Below are 20,768 nucleotides of genomic sequence, written 5' to 3' on the forward strand. Positions count from 1 at the left end.
GATTATAATACATAAAAGCACAACATAAAGCATAGATGTGATTTGTCCCACATGAGAATAATATTAATGCATTTTTAACTGTAATTCTAATGAAATTGTAGATTTGGATATTTTTCCATATCCATATTCATCTGTATAGATGAAGGTGATTTATTAAGAATATTCTCTTGATTTTACAAAAAGATTGCAGATTCTCAAAACTTTCTATCAAAATACTAATCCAAAAATGTTTATATCTACCAATTTGATTATAGTACTTTAAACTCAGTCTAGAAACAGACTGATAGTGTAGTGTAAGGTAGTGTAAAATGATGTAGCACCAACTGTGACTAATTTTTATAGTTGGCTTTAAATGAATTGATGAAATTGACTGAAGAGAAAATGGCAACTGTCAGCCGTCCAAGGTAGTCCAGGCCAGGAGTTCAAAGTTATAATACTACTTTCATTATTGTATGTATCAGAATCTTGCAAGTCTGAAAGTGCCTCTCCTCTTTCTGCCTTTATTTTCAAGAGAACAATAATCACTCACTGTTTAATGCCTTCCTTTACTGACCATTTGCAAATGCAGTATTTAAAAAAAAATCCTTTTCTGACCAACATATACACTTAACATCCAAATGTTTGCCCCTAACAATAGGGCATGCCAGAAGGAGACTAACACTGATGTAGCTTTTATGAGAACTTTATCTTAAAAAATGGCAATAGTCTGTGTTCTTGGCAGCATCTCTCTTTCCCCTCCCCTCTCTCCCTCCCTCCACCCCCCTCTCTCCCTCTCCCCACCACCACCCCAATCATATTTGTTAGCAACCATTTTGTTTCTGATTTAACAAATGAATTGTTAAATAAGGACAAAGTGTGAGGAGGGTTGAGTCAGAGAGACTTCCTCAAATTACCTTCCTATTTTGGATTCAGATTTCTCTTCTAACCGTTTTCTGGATTGCGGCTCTTCCTGTTCCTCAAGATTATTTTCTTATCTCATTATAGTACCTTAAAGAGGGCAAAGCAAATTTTCAAGAGAGCCTGTTTGATATAAAAATTGGGTGTAATATTGAGGAGAGTTCTGTGGTTTTAAATGATGTAGCATTTCATACTTTAAGCAACTTTTAACATTCTGCATGGTAAGAATTTAAAAGTGATTGCATTCAGTGGTGGGATGCTGCTGGTTTAACAACCAGTTTGATAAATGCATGCCAAAGTTCTTGTGCTGAAAATGGAGCATTTAGAAGCTCAGCTGCTTACCTTCAAAGTCAACAACGGTTAGTAGAACAGCGGGGGGGGGGGGGAATCAGCTGTGCCTTGAGATTGAGAAAGCAGGAAATAAAGGGCGGGTGGGCGGGGCCATCTGATCGTCGGAGCTACTAGTCCGCCTGAACCGCTCCAAACCGGCTGAATACCTCCTCTGATTGCATTGCCTCATTAACAGCAAATTGGGACTAGTGGTCCATTTTTATCTCTATCTTCCCCATCTCCCTGTTCTGGTTGACGTATTTCCATAGAAAATAATAGGCTGTAATCCCTAATCAGCTTCTCCTTTAAAAAACCTACTTCTACAGCATATACAGAGTCCCAAAACATTTTTGGAAGTAAAAGTTATTCTTGAGATGACCACATGAGACATTGCAGCTTGTTCCCTAAAATTAATAATAAACAAATGTAAAAATAAGCATTCTGCTTGGGTGTGAAGCCTGGTGAAGGAGGACAGCTGCCCATAAGGGAACGAGTGAAGGAGGGGTTACATTCAGATGATATCGCTCAACCATATTCTGCATTTTAGATTTATTTTTCTATTTAAAAAATACTTTTAGACTACCATGAAGGGTAAGAGCAGAAGCATGGAACTCTCCAAAATAAATAAAAGATACTGCAAAGTTAAATAGCAATGAAAATAATGGTGCTGAGTAGAACAAAAATAACCCCACTCCCCAAATTCCATCAGAAATCATATAATGCATTGGGCAATCCAATGAAAATTCAAGAAAAGCCACCAAAAACAAATGGTTCTTTGATGTTTTTCAAAAAGCATATGTCAGGCATTCCTGGCAATGCATTCTTGTGATGTAGGAGCCATTGCAAAAGTTCTTTCCTTGTGCCTATAATTCTAATTGCTTTCCGCAAGCAGATATGAAACAGGAATTTTTGGTTGATCTCCTTAAAGTACAGGCAGGCTGATAAGGAGGTAGGGATTACATCATATAACTTGGTTCCAAAGTTTAAATTTTAAAATTTAAAATTTAAATTGTCACATTAAAGTGGACTGGGTGCAGTTGGTATTGTGTAAATTCCCATAATCAATTTCAACAGTATCATTGGGGCAACCACATTCTGCCCTGCACTAGTTAAATTTGTTGAATTCCCTTTAAAGTTAGGGTCTGGCCAGGCAGAGTTCAGCACCTCATGGACAAAGTCGCTAGCATTTGTTGGACCCTATGCGTGTGAGATGCCCGGGGAGAGGTCTTGCCCTGTTATCTGGGAACAGTTTGATCCGATTGGCCCTGATGAAGTGGACAGGGTCCTTGATGCTGTCAGTTAGATCCTTGTCCCTCCTGGATGGTGAAAGCTTCCAGGATAGTGACTAGCAGATGGGTCCAGACAGTGATTAATGCATTAGTAGAGTTGGGAACCTTTCAGGATGCATTTAAGCAAGCCCTGGTTCACACCCTCCTTTAAAAAAACCCATCATTGGATCCCACCTGCCTGGACAATTTCCAACCTCCCATTCTTAGGGAGGGTCATAGAAAAGGCGATGGCCTGGCAGCTGAAGAGGATCTTGGATGAAATGGATTATCTGGAGAAAGTCTTTTTTTTTTTTAACCTTCATAATCACATTGCTAACATGCAAAAACAAAAAAAAACCACCCATATCCATAACACTTCTGCTATGCAGTGAATTCTTAATGCCTCTGCATGTGATAAAATAAGATTTGCACACATTCAAACGTAAAAATGTTTAAATATCAGATTATTCTTATACCTGTGAAAATGTCAACCAGAACTAAAGTGTGACCAAGTTATTTGGTTTTATCATATGGTCTGAACGATTGTCTGTTATTCTCTTATTCTATGTAACTCTTCTCTTTTTCTTTAGCAATGGACAACCTGCAAGAGAGAGCTCTGCACATCCGAAAAGTCCTGCTTACATTGCCTAAAACCACATTGATTGTAATGAGATACCTCTTTGCATTCCTCAGCCAGTAAGTGTTCCAAGTAATTGACTACTGTAGCTATTACATTGGTATTCTGGAGGAAAATATTCGAATCTTAAAGTTGAAAGACACTTTGGGGGCAATCTAATCTCATGCCTACATCTTGCATGAAGTTCATAGCTAAAGCATCTCTAACAGAAAGTTATTCTTCCTCAGTTTGAAGATCTTCATTGAAAAGGAATTCACTCAACTTCCTGCTGATGGTTTTATTATCATTTCTTCTTCTTCACATTAAGGATTTTTTTCTAAGTTTCAGCCATAGCTTGTTCTACTGGAATTTGAGGTGGATTAAAATCCTTTTTTATAGGGCTGCAAGATAATCTGTAAAGTTAACTATCATAAATATGGTCCCTTAGAATTGTTTTGTTGAATTCCAAAGATTCCCATTTAATTGACCCCAGGAACTGAACAATATGAATATTAGAAAGTGCAATATGTAGGAAAGTGTAATGCCCATTCCACTGTTGTGTGTTTTAAACCATTCACAGAAGTTGCATCAGAATTTTGTATCCTGCTTAAATTATAAAGGTATATTTGCTCATGTTGCAGCAAGTATATTAGGAACATTGAAAAAATAATTTTGCAGACAGTACAAATACACACCCATGTTTGACTTGTTTTAAGATGTTACCCTTTTAATTCCTGAGATTTCACTAGCCAGATGCATGTGATTTCAGTTTTGCTTTTACAGCCAAGAGACTTATTTTAAGAGAAAAAGGCAGACTGACATTTTAATGTATGTATCCATTAACCAGTTTTCTGCCAGATATATATGGGGAATGTGTACAATTCTGCAGTTTGTGGGGGCAGTATTTTGTATTTGGAACATTGTATGCTTGATTTCATGTGTCTTGCCTACACGGAGATACTTCTGTGCATTTATGCCGTCTTTTTATGAATATTTAAATGAGGCATAATATTGGAATTTGTGCTTACAATATCATGAGCACCTTCCTCATTGTACTATAGATACTAAAATGATTTCTATCTATGAAAAAGTTTTCATAAAGGGTATTTCTGTACTCCTTCTCCAAATAGGCTATTCACAAACTGTCACTGTCTTTCCTATCATGTGTGCTCTGGTACAAATTTTGGGGGTGTTGATTTTGACAATACATGTTATGGCATGGTTTAAGAGCATGTAATTCATGCTAAAAAGGTCAGAGGAGAGAAAATCCAAAAAGATGTCTTTAATAAAGTGATTTGTTCATTTTTTAGGGCTGTCATTGGAGAATTTATGCTAGGTGCTTTTACTGGAGTAATTTGTGTAAATAAATAAATCAGTGCCTAGATAAATGGCAGCATTTAACTGATCTTGATTAGTTTTGAAGAAACAAAGAAATGGGATTCCTTGAATGGGAGACCATTAGGAAATACAAGATTAGAAAGTACCAAATATCTTCAAAATAGGCAGAGACAAACCATTTCTTTTTTGTTGCCAAGAAACAAAATGCATATATTTATAAAATCATCAGGAGGTGATCTCAACTCAAAGGATGTTTCATCTTTAAGCAAATAAATACCCCTAAGCAGACTGCTGGGAAAGATATTTTCTTAAACACAAGACAGGTGGCTGCTGGTATATAATCCAGGGGTACAGCTCAGGGATTTCTCTTTTAGATACTGTATATCCTCTAATGTTTATACCGTTTATTAAATCTTAATGTTTACCCTGCTCCAGAGATGCAGCTAACCCACAAGATTAAAAAAGATAGAGTTAATGAACCACGTAGCAAGGTCTTAAGCTTCCAATGCTGCACTAAAATGTATATCTTTGTAACTTTATCAAAAGATAGAAATTGGGGGGGGGGGCACCTACAATTGTTGGGACAGTATATTTCCTAGGGATTGGATCACCATGAAAAAAACCCAAGTCAAAGTCCATCCCCTAAATTTCAAAAGGCAGAATCATTTTGTTCTTCCAAAAGAACTATTTCATTCTGCCTTTCAAATATTCTGCAAATATTCTCATTAAAGAACATGGAGTGAAGTAGCTTGAATGTTATCCAATGTTACAAATACAATACAATAACAGAGTTGGAAGGGACCTTGGAGGTCTTCTAGTCCAACCCCCTGCCTAGATAGGAAACCCTATACCATTCCAGACAAATGGCTATCCAACATCTTCTTAAACATTTTCAGTGTTGGGGCATTCACAACTTCTGGAGGCAAGCTGTTCCACTGATTAATTGTTCTAACTATCACGAAATTTCTCCTCAGCTCTAAGTTGCTTCTCTCCTTGATTAGTTTCCACCCATTGCTTCTTGTTCTACTCTCAGGTGCCTTGAAGAATAGTTTGACTCCCTCTTCTTTGTGGCAACCCCTGAGATATTGGAACACTGCTATCTTGTCTCCCCTAGTCCTTCGTTTCATTAAACTAGACATACCCAGTTCCTGCAACCGTTCTTCATGTTTTAGTCTCTAGTCCCGTAATCATCTTTATTGCTCTTCTCTGCACTCTTTCTAGAGTCTCCACATCGTTTCTACATCGTGGCGACCAAAACTGAATGCAGTATTCCAAATGTGGCTTACCAAGGCATTATAAAGTGGTATTAACACTTCACGTGATCTCGATTCTATCCCTCTGTTTATGTAGCCTAGAACTGTGTTGGCTTTTTTGGCAGCTGCTGCACACTGCTGGCTCATATTTAAATGGTTGTCCACTAGGACTACAAGTTCCCTCTCACAGTTACTACTATTGAGGAAGGAACCACCTATACTGTACCTATGCATTTCGTTTTTCTTGTATAAATGTAGAACCTTACTCTTTTCACCATTGAATTTCATTTTATTAGATAGTGCCCAATGTTCAAGTCTGTCAAGATGCTTCTGTATCTTAAGCCTATCTTCTGGAGTATTGGTTATTCCTGCCAGCTTGGTGTCATCTGCAAATTTGATGGGTTCCCCATTTATTCCCTGATCCAAATCATTGATGAAGATGTTGAAGAGTACTGGGCCTAAAACAGAGCCTTGGGGTACTCCACTGCATACTTCCCTCCATGTAGATGCAATTACATTGAGGACTACACATTGAGTGCGGTTGGTCAGCCAGTTACGAATCCATCTGATGGTGATGCTGTCCAACCCACAGTCTTCTACTTTATCTAGTAGTAGGTTATGGTCTACCTTATCAAATGCCTTACTGAAGTCCAAGTAAACTATATCGATGGCATTCCTCTGGTCCACTAATTTTGTCACTTTGTCAAAGAATGCAATAACATTAGTCTGTTTTTGACAAGCCCATGTTGGCTTTTGGCTATTACTTTGTTTGCTTCTAGGTGTTCGCTAATTCACTGCTTGATTATCTTTTCCAGTATCTTTCCTGGTATTGAGGTCAGGCTGATAGGTCTATAGTTTCCTGGATCTATTTTTTTCCTTTTTTGAAGATGGGAACCACATCCGCTCTTTTCCAGTCCTCTGGTAGTTCCCCGGTGCTCCAGGATCTCTGAAAGATATAGTTTAGTGGTTCTGAGATCTCGTCTGCCAGTTCCTTCAGAACCCTGGGGTATAATCCGCCCAGTCCTGGTGATTTGAACTCGTCTAGGGTAGTCAGGTGCTCACTTATCATTTTCTTCCCTATTTCAATTTGCGTTCCTAATCTGATTTTTTTTTTTTGTTCAAATTTTTATTAGTTTTAAAAAATTTTACAAGGAAAAGGGGTTATAGGGTTATAAAACATATTGACAGCTACATCGTGCGGGGGGGAGAAGCCCCCCCCAGGTGTTGCAACTTCTACAAACAAAGATAGAAAAATATCAACATTTACATAAGTATTAGCAGTTTTAAGTTAACACAAAATCATCAGTATGTTTCAACCATTTGTTTTGTATCACTTCCATGAAGGTACATTGTAGCAACAATTGCAATAGTATTCCAAATCACTTTTGTGATCTGAGTCTTATAGTTGTTGCATTCCCTCTCCTGTCCACCGGCTGGGCCTCAGCCCCTCCCTCCTTTGTTTCTTGTGTAGCATCCCCCATTTCACCTAGGAGGGCACTATGTTTTTTAGTGAAAGCCTCTGCTTCCGCTACTGTGTTGATTCTAATTCTACTGCCCTCCCAAAAAATCAACATGCCTTCTGGAAACAACCACCTGAACCAAACCCCGTTATTATATAATTTTTTTGCCAAGAAAGAATATTTCCTTCTATTATCTCTTACTCTCTTTGGGATCTGTTTAAGAATGGTTATTTCTTTATCTTCATATTTTAATGGTCCTCCCCTTTGAGCTCCTAGAACCTCATCTCTTGTAGTTTTTCTAAGAAATTTGACATGAACTTCCCTTGGAACATTGTGTGTTCTTGCATAGGCTGAGTTAACCCTATAAATCAGATCAACGTCCCACCAAAGCTGTTGTTTATCTCTATTAATATATTCTGCTAGTATTGTGGTCATAATCTCTTTAAGATCTTCGTTCTCAACTTCTGGCAAATTTTGGAGCCTAAGAAAAAAAGACATCCTTTCAAATTCCATTTTTAACATCTGATTTCCAAATTCTGCATTCCCCCTTTGGATCATCTTCATCTCGTCTCTCATCCCGACCACCCCCTCCTCCAGCACTCCTGTCCTCTGTTCATTTCGTGTGGTTTGCTGGTTCGTTTCTCTGAGCTGTTCATTTAAGTCCTGCAATTGTTTTCTAATTTCGTCCTGTCCCTTTAAGAGGGTTTGAAGCATCGGTTGAGTAGACAAGTCCTTTGCACTCTCTTCAGAGGCTTTAGGTTGTAGAAAAGATCCCAGTTGTGATTGGTGAGCGGGGCTGGACGTGGAAGATGTTGGGGCCGATGAGGCTTTACCAGGCGGTAATTTCTTTGGACCCATCATGAAGCTCAGAGATAGTTGTTGTTCTGTACAAAAAGATGGCATCTGTGGGAGAACACAGCCGGCAGGGATCACCAAACAAACAAGTCCAAAGGAGAATAAGTCCTCTAGTAGAGAACTAAAGCAAATAGGTGGGTCAAAATATTCCAAATCCAGGGGAATAACGTATTTGAAGAGGCTCCTGGAAGTCTCTGGGGTGGAAATTAGTTGAAAGCCATAAAGGTTTCCAAGGGAGGAGTGTCATTCACAAAGACAAAGAAGAAGGAGGAAGTTGCCATATTGGCTCAGCCAGTACAGGTGGTCAGGAAACAACAAAGTCAAAGTTCCCATAGATAGTTTAGAGAAGAATCAGATCAGCCATCCTTTCTCTCGCAATTGTAGCCAAAAAAAATCCCCCCCCCCTTATTTAAGGGAAGTGAAAGTAGTTTTCAAACTTTTTCTCTCTCCCATAAAAGGGAGAGATTTTTCAAGTGCCGCTTTTCCGAGGGGGGTGGAATTCCCCCCCTCCAATCTAAGCTCCTACAGAAGTTGAAACAAAGTCTCAAAAGGAAAACTGCTAAACAGTCAAAAGTGTAAAAATAGTAAAAGACCTGGGGAAACCCCTCGGCTCACCGCTCTTCAGCTGTTTCCTTCCAATTAATTATTTCTTTCCAGGCTGCACTCGAAGAAGTGTGCGGTGGCATTCCGCGCGCTCCCTACGCTTCGCAGCTCCTGGGGCAAGGCTGGAGACCCCCCGTGGCCGCCGCCGTTCCAGAGGGTCCCAGCGAGCCGCCCCTACGGCAGGGCGCCCCTCCAAGGCACCCTGTGCTCCCCCTAGACTTCAGGGGAGCACACTGGAGCAGCGAAAAGGCGGACGCACGCGTCCGTCTCCTTCGGCTGCCGGAAGTCGTCTCCCTAATCTGATTTTTGTGGTGCTGTTTTTGATAGGTTGGACTGTTTTATCCCTTTGTGTAAAGACAGATATGCATTGGAGAAGCTGAAGGTCAAGTGCTAGATAGTGAATTTTGTTAGCTAGCCAAGTTTATTCTATTCTTAAGGATAAATAAGTAGTAATGTAGTGAATTTCTGGCATGCTTCCTCTGCATGTGTTGTAGGGAGAGTTACAGTTAAAAATATGACAAATTAATCAAGTAAAATTAGTTTTTACACTGAATACATTTTTCTTGGCTAAGTCCTGGGCTGTCAAAGCCAGTTCTTATTGAAAGGTTATGAAATGCTTTCAAGTGAGATTCAAAGATTGCTGCCTAAGTGAGGGGTAAGAGTGCATCTCCCTTTGTTCTTTGGAGTTTGAAAGGTGAAATATCAGCAACTGAACTGTGTTCTGGGCAGTTGAAAACATTATTTTATAAATGACAGTAGTAGAGTATGGAGGATGTAGGGGTAACCTTTCCCAACCTTTAAAGCAAAGCTGTTCTTCTTTTCGTTTACCTTCAGAAATTTTCAGTGTGTCAGACTGACTAATGCTTCAAATGCCTATGATTGACATTCCATGTCGAGCATTGACATGAAGCTTTTAGTGTTCTCTTTGAAAAAGAAAGATATTTTGCCTGTGAAGAATGGATGCAAATAGGGGGGAGAATCAAAGGGATGTGTTAGAATCCATACAGTGTTGTGCTGTGAACCATGCAGCATCATATTCAGTCACACTTTCATCTGTTTCTTGGCTGTTTATGAGGTGTGGCTGATGCAGCTGTTCTCTAGGCAGGGGGCATGGAACAAATGCCAAAAAAATGCTGGCAATAATGTGCAGTCTGCACTAAAATGAAGCTAGATGGTGAGTCTTCCATCCCTCATTACACACAGACGCACGGACACACTTTTAACAAATGTTCTCTGTGTTAATTGAACATAAAATGAAAATTGTTCCTGCTATTAATTAAAGAAATCCATGTGCTATCCAGTATGTTCTGAACATCTTCTGCTACAGAAACACCATCCTTACAAAGAAAATTAAATTTGTTATAAGGTATCAAATGCAGAAAAGCTCTCTCTCTCATCTTCTGTATGTAGTCGATTTTAAGCATAACTTTAGTTAAGTAGTCTCAAGACACTCTTGCTACTTTAAATCAGCTTTCCATTATAGAAAATTACTCTAGATCTGGGAGTTTGCGATACTGTTCTCTATTGTCACTCTGTTCTCTTTTTCCCCCTACAGTTTATCTCAGTTCAGTGAAGAGAACATGATGGACCCCTATAATTTAGCCATCTGCTTTGGACCCACACTAATGTCCGTGCCTGAAGGCCATGATCAGGTCTCTTGCCAAGCTCATGTTAATGAGCTCATCAAAACTATAATCATACAGCATGAGAATGTCTTCCCAGGACCAAGAGAGATGGAGGGACCTGTATACGCCAGGGGTGGAAGCACTGAGGATTACTGGTACGGTAGGATGTAAAGGGAGAGAAGTGAAGGGAGCAGTGTGCTACTTCAAAGTGCTGGTTCCAGGATTTATCCTGCTTTTGTTACACCGTATTGTGTAAAGACAAAATGGTTGAAGAGACATAAATGCAACCAGGTTTCTCGCACTAAAAATATAGACCTCTTAGATTCGGCAGAAGGTATCTGGCATGATTACACATTATTATATTGTAGAAAATAATCCAGTCAGACTTGTTCATGAAACTGTCTAATGGTATTGTGGTAATTACCATAGCCAGATTGTGGAAATATTGTACCGGCACACTGCCTGAATCCATCATTGACATCCATCACTTTTCTCAATATGTCTTGAGCAGCTTTCCTTCAGAGGCAAAGTTGTTGGCAGGTGAGCCAGGAAAGCTCAAAATGGTTTAATTTCAAGGCAGCATTGACAAAGGAGAAAACCTTATTTTCTCCCTAATACTACACACAAGAGGCTTGTTTGTGCCTTTGTTCTGAAGCCAACATTTGCAAACAATTCAGCGGGAGTCGCCTTTTTTACCAGGTGAATGCAGAAGGGGATACTTCAGTTATAAACAGGAAGGGAATTGTTTGTTGCACTCATTGAAAGGAAGACCGTTAAAAATGATCCTCCTCCCCCCCCCCCAAAAAAAGATTCAGTTGCACTTTTGGGCAATCAATTACGTTGGTTTCATTTTTCTTCTTCTGAAGTACCATCCCAAGACTGCAAAAAAAATTATTTTCACATTTTCCACAAAAGAAACCCATTCCACCAAGCTGGAGTCACTCTATTATCTGCCAGTCTTAATTTTATTTATTTCTATTGCTTTTCCCTTTGTTTAACGATTAATGTCCCTAAGATGATTATAAAATGGTCACAGAGCTATAAAAATGAGTTTCTGGTAATGTCTTTATTTGGAGCCTGTAGGATATCATGCATCCTCAGCAGGGGAACAAGGTCTGGAAAATGGGTTTCTACTGCTTCAGCTGTTTAAATTTTAATAAATGTTCTAAATTATGATAAACAGTAAAGGAAACAGAAGCACTTACTGTGAACAATTGGCTCGGAAATTTCTTTTGGGTAAAAGTTGAAGACCCTTCTCATTGCACTGGAGTAGAATTAAATCTTCCAAAGAGGTTTGCCAAGACATTCTAAATGTTGTGTAAATACATTTGCTTAGTTGTAATGTTCTTTCTGGCTTGACATTTACCTGTATATACTATATTAAGAAAATAAAAGACATGTTTGGAAAAAAATAATTGGAGGCCAATATAAAATATTTAATATTTTTGTGTGTTTTTTGCAAGCTGAGTCTCTCTAAATGGTAGTTTCAAAATCAATTTCATTTCCATTATTCTCCATGGTTTGTGTTCTGCTTAATTTACATTTGTAATATCTTGGATGTAATATGTTTGCTCCCCACCCCCCCAAAAAAGGAACAGCTATGAGAGAAATAAGGCATTGAATCTTAATATTTCAGAACTGGATGAATCACAAGTCCAAATCATTGAGGGCTCTTCCCTGAATAATTCATTTTTCAACAGTAGATCAAGGAATTCTTGTGAAGCAATGTGCTTCTTGGGACCATGAAGTTAATGTTAAGCAAGAACCATCTTCTTGCAGGGAGACTTATTGGCTGCCAAATGCATGAGGGCTTATTTTAAGGGGCTAAAACAAACCTTTCACTTGTCCCCTGCTTGCTGATGAAACATGTATCCTCTTACTCCCAGGCCACCTACAGTTATATTGCTGCTGATGTATTTGTGTATTCTAAATTTCTTTGGTCTTCCCTAAACCTTGCAGTGATTAGCACTCACAGCAGAGTTGCCATTTTTGAGCTCTAATTCTTTTGCCTCTACAATATATGCTGAATCATTAAATAGACGATAGCATCCGGCTGACATTACCAGGTTTGTTGAAGCAAGAGAGATCTTCTAATTTCCAGTGTTTATTCCCCCCACCCCCAATTTGGTAAAAAGATTAAGAAATAGTGTAGAATAATAATAATAATAATAATAATAATAATAATAATAATAATAATAATAATAATAATAATAATAATAATAATAATAATAATAATAATAATAATAATAAAAAATTGAATTTATTAGCCGCTCCCTTTCCAGGCAGGACTCGGGGCGGCGTACAATGGAACATATAGAACATAACACATGTGTACAAACACATAAACATACATATATACAAAGACATACATGTACGGAGGAGGTAACAAATTACAACATTTAGACAATTAAAAATCACCATTAACATACCCCAATAGTAAAAACCCAATGTACAATTAAAATTTAAAATTTAAAAAAGACAGTCAGGAGGAATAAGAAAAATTACGGTTGAGCCAGGCCAGATAATTGAAAGAGGTGGGTCTTCAACTGTACACGGAAGGAGCGGAGATCGGAAGTAATCCTGATGTCAAGAATCTGAGGTTTGGTGTCTAATCCTTTCCACTGGCGAGCGAGAGTTCATAAAGAGCAGCAAGGACTATTTCTAGAGATGCCTTCAGATTAGTAGTTTGCTGAATTCATAATGTGTTAAATCAACCAATTTTAACTGTAGATTAAAAACAAAAGTATATATGATCCCATAGTGAAAAATACAAAGTTTGAGCAAATTCTTTATCAAAACTTTCTTAAGCTAGATACACAAAAAGTAGTTAATGAAGATAGACAGGTCACAAGTAGTATTTTAACTCTGATTATGAAAGGTCTTTTCATACTTTAGTTTTGTATTTTTCCTGCATTTTAGATTATTTGGCATTAGTTTCTTTCACTTTGAGGCTGGTACTTATATCACTTAGCCATGTTTCCCAGGTACCACATATATCCATAAACATGGCAACCTTATGCACTTACTCAATATTTATGGAACAAATTGTACTGAACGTTTTGATTCTGAAAATCTTGTGAAAATGGTGGATTTAGTCTCTGAGGAAGTTGTAATGTCCATAATATCAGAATACAAGTGTGCAGTTACCCAACACAACTTTAAGATGAGAGGAAAGACTACTATGCTCCTAGAAAGAATCTTAATCATATGAACACATTCTACATTCTACAACTCTTTCTTCAAAAATTAAGGAATTCAGGATATTTCTTCTATACAAAGTAATTGAATTTGGAGAATCATCAACTTTAATAACTGCTCACCATCTGTGATGCCTCATAATTCTAACATTGCTTGGATTACATAGTCTTGCAGCAGGAGTTTGGTAATAGCTAAACAAATTCGCTTTAAAGGAAAAAAACATATTTTTTTCTGTTTGTTATTCTTCCATATCAGTATATAAATTAAATGGTCATGTAAGAAAAAAATGTTTTTGGAGAAAGGGATCTAAGTAAAATGTCAACTTGAAGTGTAAGTTTTTTCTCCACTGCATGTCATTACATTTTAATTATATACTTTATTTTAAACTATGAAATTGCAGTCACTAGTTTTAAATATTATATTCTGCCTTGGAAAATATATAAACACAATGTAATACATAATCTAACATAATTTAAGGTGCAGAATTTGAGGGATGCTAAAATGTTGTGAGTTTCTATGCAGTAATTGCAATTACATTTTATTAAATGTGTGTACAAATGCTAATAAATATACTTTTATTAAAAATAGCTAACAAAAATGCCTAATAGTACAGTAGGAAGAATGTTACTATAAGTTGCTAACTGGAAAAAAAATCAATTTATATTGATGAGTATGAGCTCTTTTGATTTTTCTTTTGCTCCCAAGGTACATGATTGGTGAAGTCACTCAGAATAGAGTATGGAAACTAACATTTTTGATTCCCCCAGCAAAGGGGCAAAATGGATGCCTGAAATTTTGCAAAATCTTAAGCAATTCTTTTCATATTATTGTTGTAACACTTAAAGGCCACTCCAGTCAATCAACTCTAAGCAGCCTTGCCCTTTAAACCTCTTAAAAACAGAGAAAATCAGCTTGATTTTAGAAAGATTAAAGGAGATATTGGTGCATAAGATTTGGGGAGCCTTAAGATATTATATCCATTTGGCTTTTTTTTTTAAAGGAAGGAAGGAAGGAAGGAAGGAAGGAATTGGTCCAGGCAATTATGTGGTTTTTAATGTGTTTTAATGTATGTATTGGACTTATTCTAGACCACACAAAATCTTCTTGGAATTGAGTGACCTTAACAACTTTTATTTTGACATTTGCAACAAGGATAAAAATGTATTTTGATACTAAATCATGAACTTATATCTATTTATTGAGGGTTTTAAAAAAAATATCAGTTGCTGTCACATTCTTCATTCTGTTTATCCTTGTAAAATATAAAGCTGATCTGTTCCTCAGTAGGAGTAGTGCCGACACACAGAAACATTCCCATATCAGAGCCCTGTCTTTCTTTTCCTCTGCAAATAACAGCCATTCACCATAGAATGCTTCTGCCCCTATTTTTCACTAGTACAACACAAATGAGCTCCTTCACAAAGAGAAGGAAGTTGAAATGAAATGTGGGAGGAATGCCTAAGCCAGTGGTGTCCAAACTTGGGAACTTTAAGACTTGTGGACTTCAACTCCCAGAATTCCCCAGCCAACCATGCTGGCTGGGGAATTCTGGGAGTTGAAGTCCACAAGTCTTAAAGTTCCCGAGTTTGGACACCCCTGGCCTAAGCCTCCCCATCTTCATAATTGCCTAAACAAGAAAGACCCATATGCCTGCATGTGAGCCAGTCACAAGAAATACGGGACTTTGCATGGTGGAAAAGGGCTGGTCTTTGTTATCTGTGATCGATTAACAACAAGCTTGCTTTTCCCACTTAGTACTAAGGCAGGGCAAAGCAGCCCCTTTTGTTTATGTACTGGAAAAGATTGAGTACATCTGCCTTTGTCTGCTAAGTTGGATCAGAAAAACTAATTAGCAGAGCTTTGACCCCGATAATATCTAATCCACCACAGTATGGAAAAAGACCGCCTTTGGTTCAGATTTGATTTTCTACCTCAGTCTTGAATCAGACTAATGGCATCTGTGTTAAACTTTTAATATCCTTGCAAACCTCTCTCTTTTTCAAATTTCAAACCCTCTATATTCATATGTGATTTTAGGAATATAGTTTTCGTTTTTAAAAATAGCCTGCTGAAAATTAGAAGATGAAAGCTATTCTGAGAGAGATGGGCAGATAAGAAATACAAAATATAAGCACACACACATACCAGGGGTGTTTGAAAACATATATGTTCATTATTGCTATGATTTCGGGGGGGGGGGGGGTTGATATATGAGACAACGTAGTTGAAGTATTTACTTGCCTTTCCATAGTAAATTACATCTGAGCCCTTGGACGTACGTTGATATTACAGATAGAAATGTATATTTACTATATACAAAATCATTGTTTTAATTAATAGAATTCTCTCGTGTTGTAATAAAACCTACAATATACTTCTATATTACATTTTAGAAAAATCCTTTATATTATAACAGCAGGAATGTGGAATCTCCAACTTCAAGTGGCCTTTTGCCGTGGAATTTCTGCATTTGACTTTCTCTCTTTACTACCTTCCATTAACTACAGAGGACTTTTTCATGCCTGAATGAAAAGACTTCTTCAACAGGAGGGGATGGGGAAAAACTCCTTAAATAGCTGGGTCCTCATAGGGTTATCAGAAGCTTAAGTTAACAAGTTAACATCTCTATCCTCTGGTGTCATGAAGGAGTTTCTTTTCCCATTCAGAAATACAATCAAAGAGAACAATGATCAATCAGTCAACTATCAGCATATTTAGTCTGAAGTACATGATAATACAAAACTTTATTCCAACATTGCTTTTCAGACCTGAATTAAGTAAAGATAAGATACTGTTGGTGATACCTGAAGGTGATACCTAAAGTACCATTTTAATATGGAGTTATGATAAAGATTGCAGGCATAAGTCTAACCTTCTGTGCATTTCTTCCTTCTGCAGTGAAAGCCCTCATGGAGAGACTGCATCTACAGAAGATGCCACTCAGGATATAACTATTGAACACCATACAAGTGATGATGGTAAGCTGTATCTGATAGATTCTTCCACAGTCCTATTTTTTCTCATATCTGGAATGAAATATTGAAATATCATCTTGAAAGAACATAGTTGTGGGTATTGCACACAACTTGAAAAATATGAATTCTCGAAAATAAACTGTAAGGGAAATTGATTCCATTATATTCCTTTTGCAATAGTGATCTTTTCCTTCCATTGCTATTGGGCAATTAGCAAATATTTTTAGATTTTATCTGATGGTAACAAACATTTAACATTTATAAGTGTTTTAGTTAAAGATGTCTAGAACTTTCTGTGCACAAAGTGTTTTGTGCATAGAACAACTTTTGGGATGGTTTGCACCTGAATCAAAACAGACAGTTTTGGATCTTATGGGACAAAATGAAGAGTGTTTTGTTCTAGTTACAGAAAGCAAACAGAAATTGTTCAGGAAGGTAAGAAGAGGAAAAGCCAAGGATATTGGCAGATGCACAGGAAGAGGAAAGAAAGAGAAACCATGAAAGACTTTCGGGGCAGATGGGCCATTGTTACACTGAGAGCCTGTTCTCTATTCCTTAGATCAGTGGTTCTCAACCTGTGGGTCGGGACCCCTTTGGGGGTCGAACAACCTTTTCACAGGGGTCGCCTAAGACCATCAGAAAACACATATTTTCGATGGTCTTAGGAACTGAGACACCAATTTTATGGTTGGGGGTCACCACAACATGAGGAACTGTATTAAAGGGCTGCGGCATTGGGAAGGTCGAGAACCACTGCCTTAGATCATTGCAATAAGAAGTACAAGCATAAACCAGCAGATTGGTGGAAGCAGTGTTTGAGGAAATAGAAAGAAGAGAAGGTGCTGCTAAATTTGGGAAATTGGATCTTGAGGTAGGAAGGTCTTGAAAAAGCAGAGAGAAGGGATGACATGCATTACCTTTGCTGTACTTGCCCTCAAAATCTGATGTCTCTGTTAGCTGCCAATATTAGTTTTATTTACATTACCTTTCCCTTTGTTTAAGGTTAATGGTACCTGGCTGATTATAAAATGGGTTATAAAATTGTGCTTCTTTTAATGTCTTTATTTGGAGCGTGTAGGACATTGAGCATCAACCTGCACATATACACACGCGCACACAATACAAATTCAAATTTTCTCATTTTGTTCTAGAATGTGAACCCATTGAAGCAATAGCCAAATTTGACTACTCGGGCAGAACCGCACGCGAACTTTCCTTCAAAAAGGGGGCTTCCCTCCTGCTTTATCACCGGGCTTCTGACGACTGGTGGGAAGGCCGTCACAATGGCATTGACGGTTTGATCCCTCATCAATACATTGTTGTCCAGGACACGTATGTTATTTCTTACTGTCGTGCGTTTGGAAAAGCAGGGATCAGTTTAGCATTATTTCTGAAGATGATTCATTGAAATGTTTTTCATTCGTTCATTGAGTGTTGTGAAATGTTGCGTCTGTGTTTTATGTTTCTGAATTTATCAATAAAATCTTCCTCGATAGTTTTGCAAACTGCTTTTTGGCTACTCCAAGGAAGGATACCTTTAAGCAAGGGAGTAAAAGAATTGTGTTGATATCTGGCACCTATGTTTTATACCCTAATAGTGTAGCTTGAGGATATAACATAGAGTTGTTGTATGTTCTTTCTTTCTTTCCTAGTGAGGATGGGATGTCTGAAAGATCAAGCCCAAAATCTGAAGTAGAAATAAATTCCGAGCCACCTGAAGAAAAAGTGACAGCCAGAGCTGGTTCAAATTGTCCAAGTGGCAGCCACGTGGCTGACATTTATCTTGCAAATATCAATAAGTAAGCCATCTCAGCAATACTATTTCTTGTGAAGTGAAAATAATCAGCTGTTATTATGATCTCCAAATCTATAATGTTGATGAGACTTATTAATTTTTCAAGTATTTGGGGTATATTTTTTAGCACTGGAAAATTTACCATGCCACTTGCTTAATTCTGTGTTCTCACTATCTCCCATCAGTATCAAACAAAGAAGGACTCACCTTATTTTCTTCATGGCCTGTGCTCTTTTGTTTTCATTGATATAAATTTTCCAGGGTTATTAGCTTCTGTAAACTCACATGTACAGCAATAAAATATTTTATATATTTGATTATTATGTTATAAGGGCTCCGCATCAGTGGTGGGTTCCAGGCAGTACGCCCCAGTACAATACAATACAATAGCAGAGTTGGAAGGGACCTTGGCAGGAAACTCTATACCATTCCAGACAAATGGCTATCCAACATCTTCTTAAAGACTTCCAGTGTTGGAGCATTCACAACTTCTGAAGTCAAGGTGTTCCACTGATTAATTGTTCTGTCAGGAAATTTCTCCTCAGTTCTAAGTTGCTTCTCTCCTTGATTAGTTTCCACCCATTGCTTCTTGTTCTACCCTCAGGTGCCTTGAAGAATAGTTTGACTCCCTCTTCTTTGTGGCAACCCCTGAGATATTGGAACACTGCTATCATGTCTCCTCTAGTCCTTCTTTCTATTAAAGTAGACATACCCAGTTCCTGCAACCGTTCTTCATATGTTTTAGTCTCCAGTCCCCTAATCATATTTGTTGCTCTTCTCTGCACTCTTTCTAGAGTCTCCACATCTTTTCTACATCGTGGTAACCAAAACTGAATGCAGTATTCCAAGTGTGGCCTTACCAAGGCATTATAAAATGGTATTAACACTTCACGTGATCTTGATTCTATCCCTCTGTTTATGTAGCCTAGAACTGTGTTGGCTTTTTTGGCAGCTGTTGCACACTGCTAGCTCATATTTAAACGGTTGTCCACTAGGACGCCAAGGTCACAGTTACTACTATTGAGCACGGTACCACCTATACTGTACCCGTGCATTCCGTTTTTGTTGCCTAAATGTAGAACCTTACTCTTTTCACCATTGAATTTCATTTTATTAGATAGTGCCCAATGTTCAAGTCTGTCAAGATGCTTCTGTATCTTAAGCCTATCTTCTGGAGTGTTGGCTATTCCTGCCAGCTTTGTGTCATCTGCAAATTTGATGAGTTCCCCATTTATTCCCTCATCCAAATCATTGATGAAGATGTTAAAGAGTACTGGGCCTAAAACAGAGCCTTGGGGTACTCCACTGCATACTTCCCTCCATGTAGATGCAGTTGGTCAGCCAGTTACGAATCCATCTGATGGTGATGCTGTCCAACCCACAGTCTTCTACTTTATCTAGTAGTAGGTTATGGTCTACCTTATCAAATGCCTTACTGAAGTCCAAGTAAACTATACTTTGTCAAAGAATGCAATAGGATTAGTCTGGCATGATCTGTTTTTGACAAGGCCGTGTTGGCTTTTGGCTATTACTTTGTTTACTTCTAGGTGTTCGCTAATTCGCTGCTTGATTATCTTTTCCAGAATCTTTCCTGGTATTGAGGTCAGGCTGATAGGTCTATAGTTTCCTGGATCTATTTTTTTCCTTTTTTGAAGATGGGAACCACATCCGCTCTTTTCCAATCCTCTGGTAGTTCCCCGGTGCTCCAGGATCTCTGAAAGATATAGTTTAGTGGTTCTGAGATCTCGTCTGCCAGTTCCTTCAGAACTCTGGGGTGTAATCCGCCCAGTCCTGGTGATTTGAACTCGTCTAGGGTAGACAGGTGCTTACTTACCATTTTCTTCCCTATTTCAATTTGCATTCCTAATCTGATTTTTGTGGTGCTGTTTTTGATAGGTTGGACTGTTTTATCCCTTTGTGTAAAGACAGTTGCAAAAAATGAGTTAAATAGTTCTGCTTTCTCCCTGTTGCTTGTCACCTTCTTGCCGCTTTCTCCCAGCAATGGACCAATTGTTTCCTTAACCTTTTTCTTGTTTTTAACATGTTGGAAGAAGCTTTTTTATTATTTTTTACTTTTGTGGCAAGCCTTTCTTCATTGTGAGCCTTAGCTTTCCTTACTTCATGTTTACAGGCTCAGGCTATGGGCTGGGAGCAGCAGCCACCGTACCTGAACCGTGCTTTGGAGGGCCTGCCCACCCTCGTCCCTTACCTCTATGTAAGCCAACCAGGCTATTTGCGCATGCAGCATACAGTGTTTGCGCAATGCTCCGCCGAGCAGTTGGAGCGTCGCAGGGTGGTGGGTGTGCATGCGTGCGGAGCATGCGTGCCCATAGTGGACGCCCGACCCCATCTCATCGTACAGGTTGCAACGGGATCCAGAACCGACCACTGCTCCGCATAGAGTAGTTCACATGCTTATATGATATAGCAGTTCCTATCTAATATTGCCTTTTTATTTAAATACCAAAATATAAATATCAGGTTTTGGTTAGATAAAGTGTCTGTTTCTTACTATGTCCAACACAATATTGATATGCAAAAGTTGCACATTCAAC

The 20,768-nt window shown here is 38.3% G+C and overlaps 1 protein-coding gene and 1 long non-coding RNA gene across 5 annotated transcripts in view; one reads left to right on the forward strand and one right to left on the reverse strand.

Annotated features, from left to right (window-relative positions):
- Positions 1–20,768, forward strand: part of SRGAP2 (SLIT-ROBO Rho GTPase activating protein 2) — a 217,313-nt gene that overhangs the window by 188,912 nt on the left and 7,633 nt on the right. For all 4 annotated transcript variants that reach the window (XR_014174905.1, XM_081947182.1, XM_081947183.1 and 1 more), the window contains exons 17-21: positions 3,086–3,191; positions 10,176–10,400; positions 16,342–16,421; positions 17,570–17,750; positions 18,071–18,217. Coding sequence is in view for 3 of the 4 variants with exons in the window: in XM_081947182.1 (XP_081803308.1) it covers positions 3,086–3,191; positions 10,176–10,400; positions 16,342–16,421; positions 17,570–17,750; positions 18,071–18,217 (739 nt within the window). In the remaining variant the exon portion in view is untranslated. The remainder of the gene's footprint in view (positions 1–3,085; positions 3,192–10,175; positions 10,401–16,341; positions 16,422–17,569; positions 17,751–18,070; positions 18,218–20,768) is intronic.
- LOC309389168 lies at positions 14,656–16,324 on the reverse strand. Its single transcript, XR_014174906.1, has 2 exons — positions 15,045–16,324; positions 14,656–14,901 (listed from the first exon to the last, which is right to left on the reverse strand). It is a non-coding gene; the product is annotated as an uncharacterized lncRNA (long non-coding RNA).

This window comes from Natrix helvetica (genome assembly GCF_964273705.1).
Source record: "Natrix helvetica genome assembly, chromosome: 3".
Classification (NCBI taxonomy): domain Eukaryota; kingdom Metazoa; phylum Chordata; class Lepidosauria; order Squamata; family Natricidae; genus Natrix; species Natrix helvetica.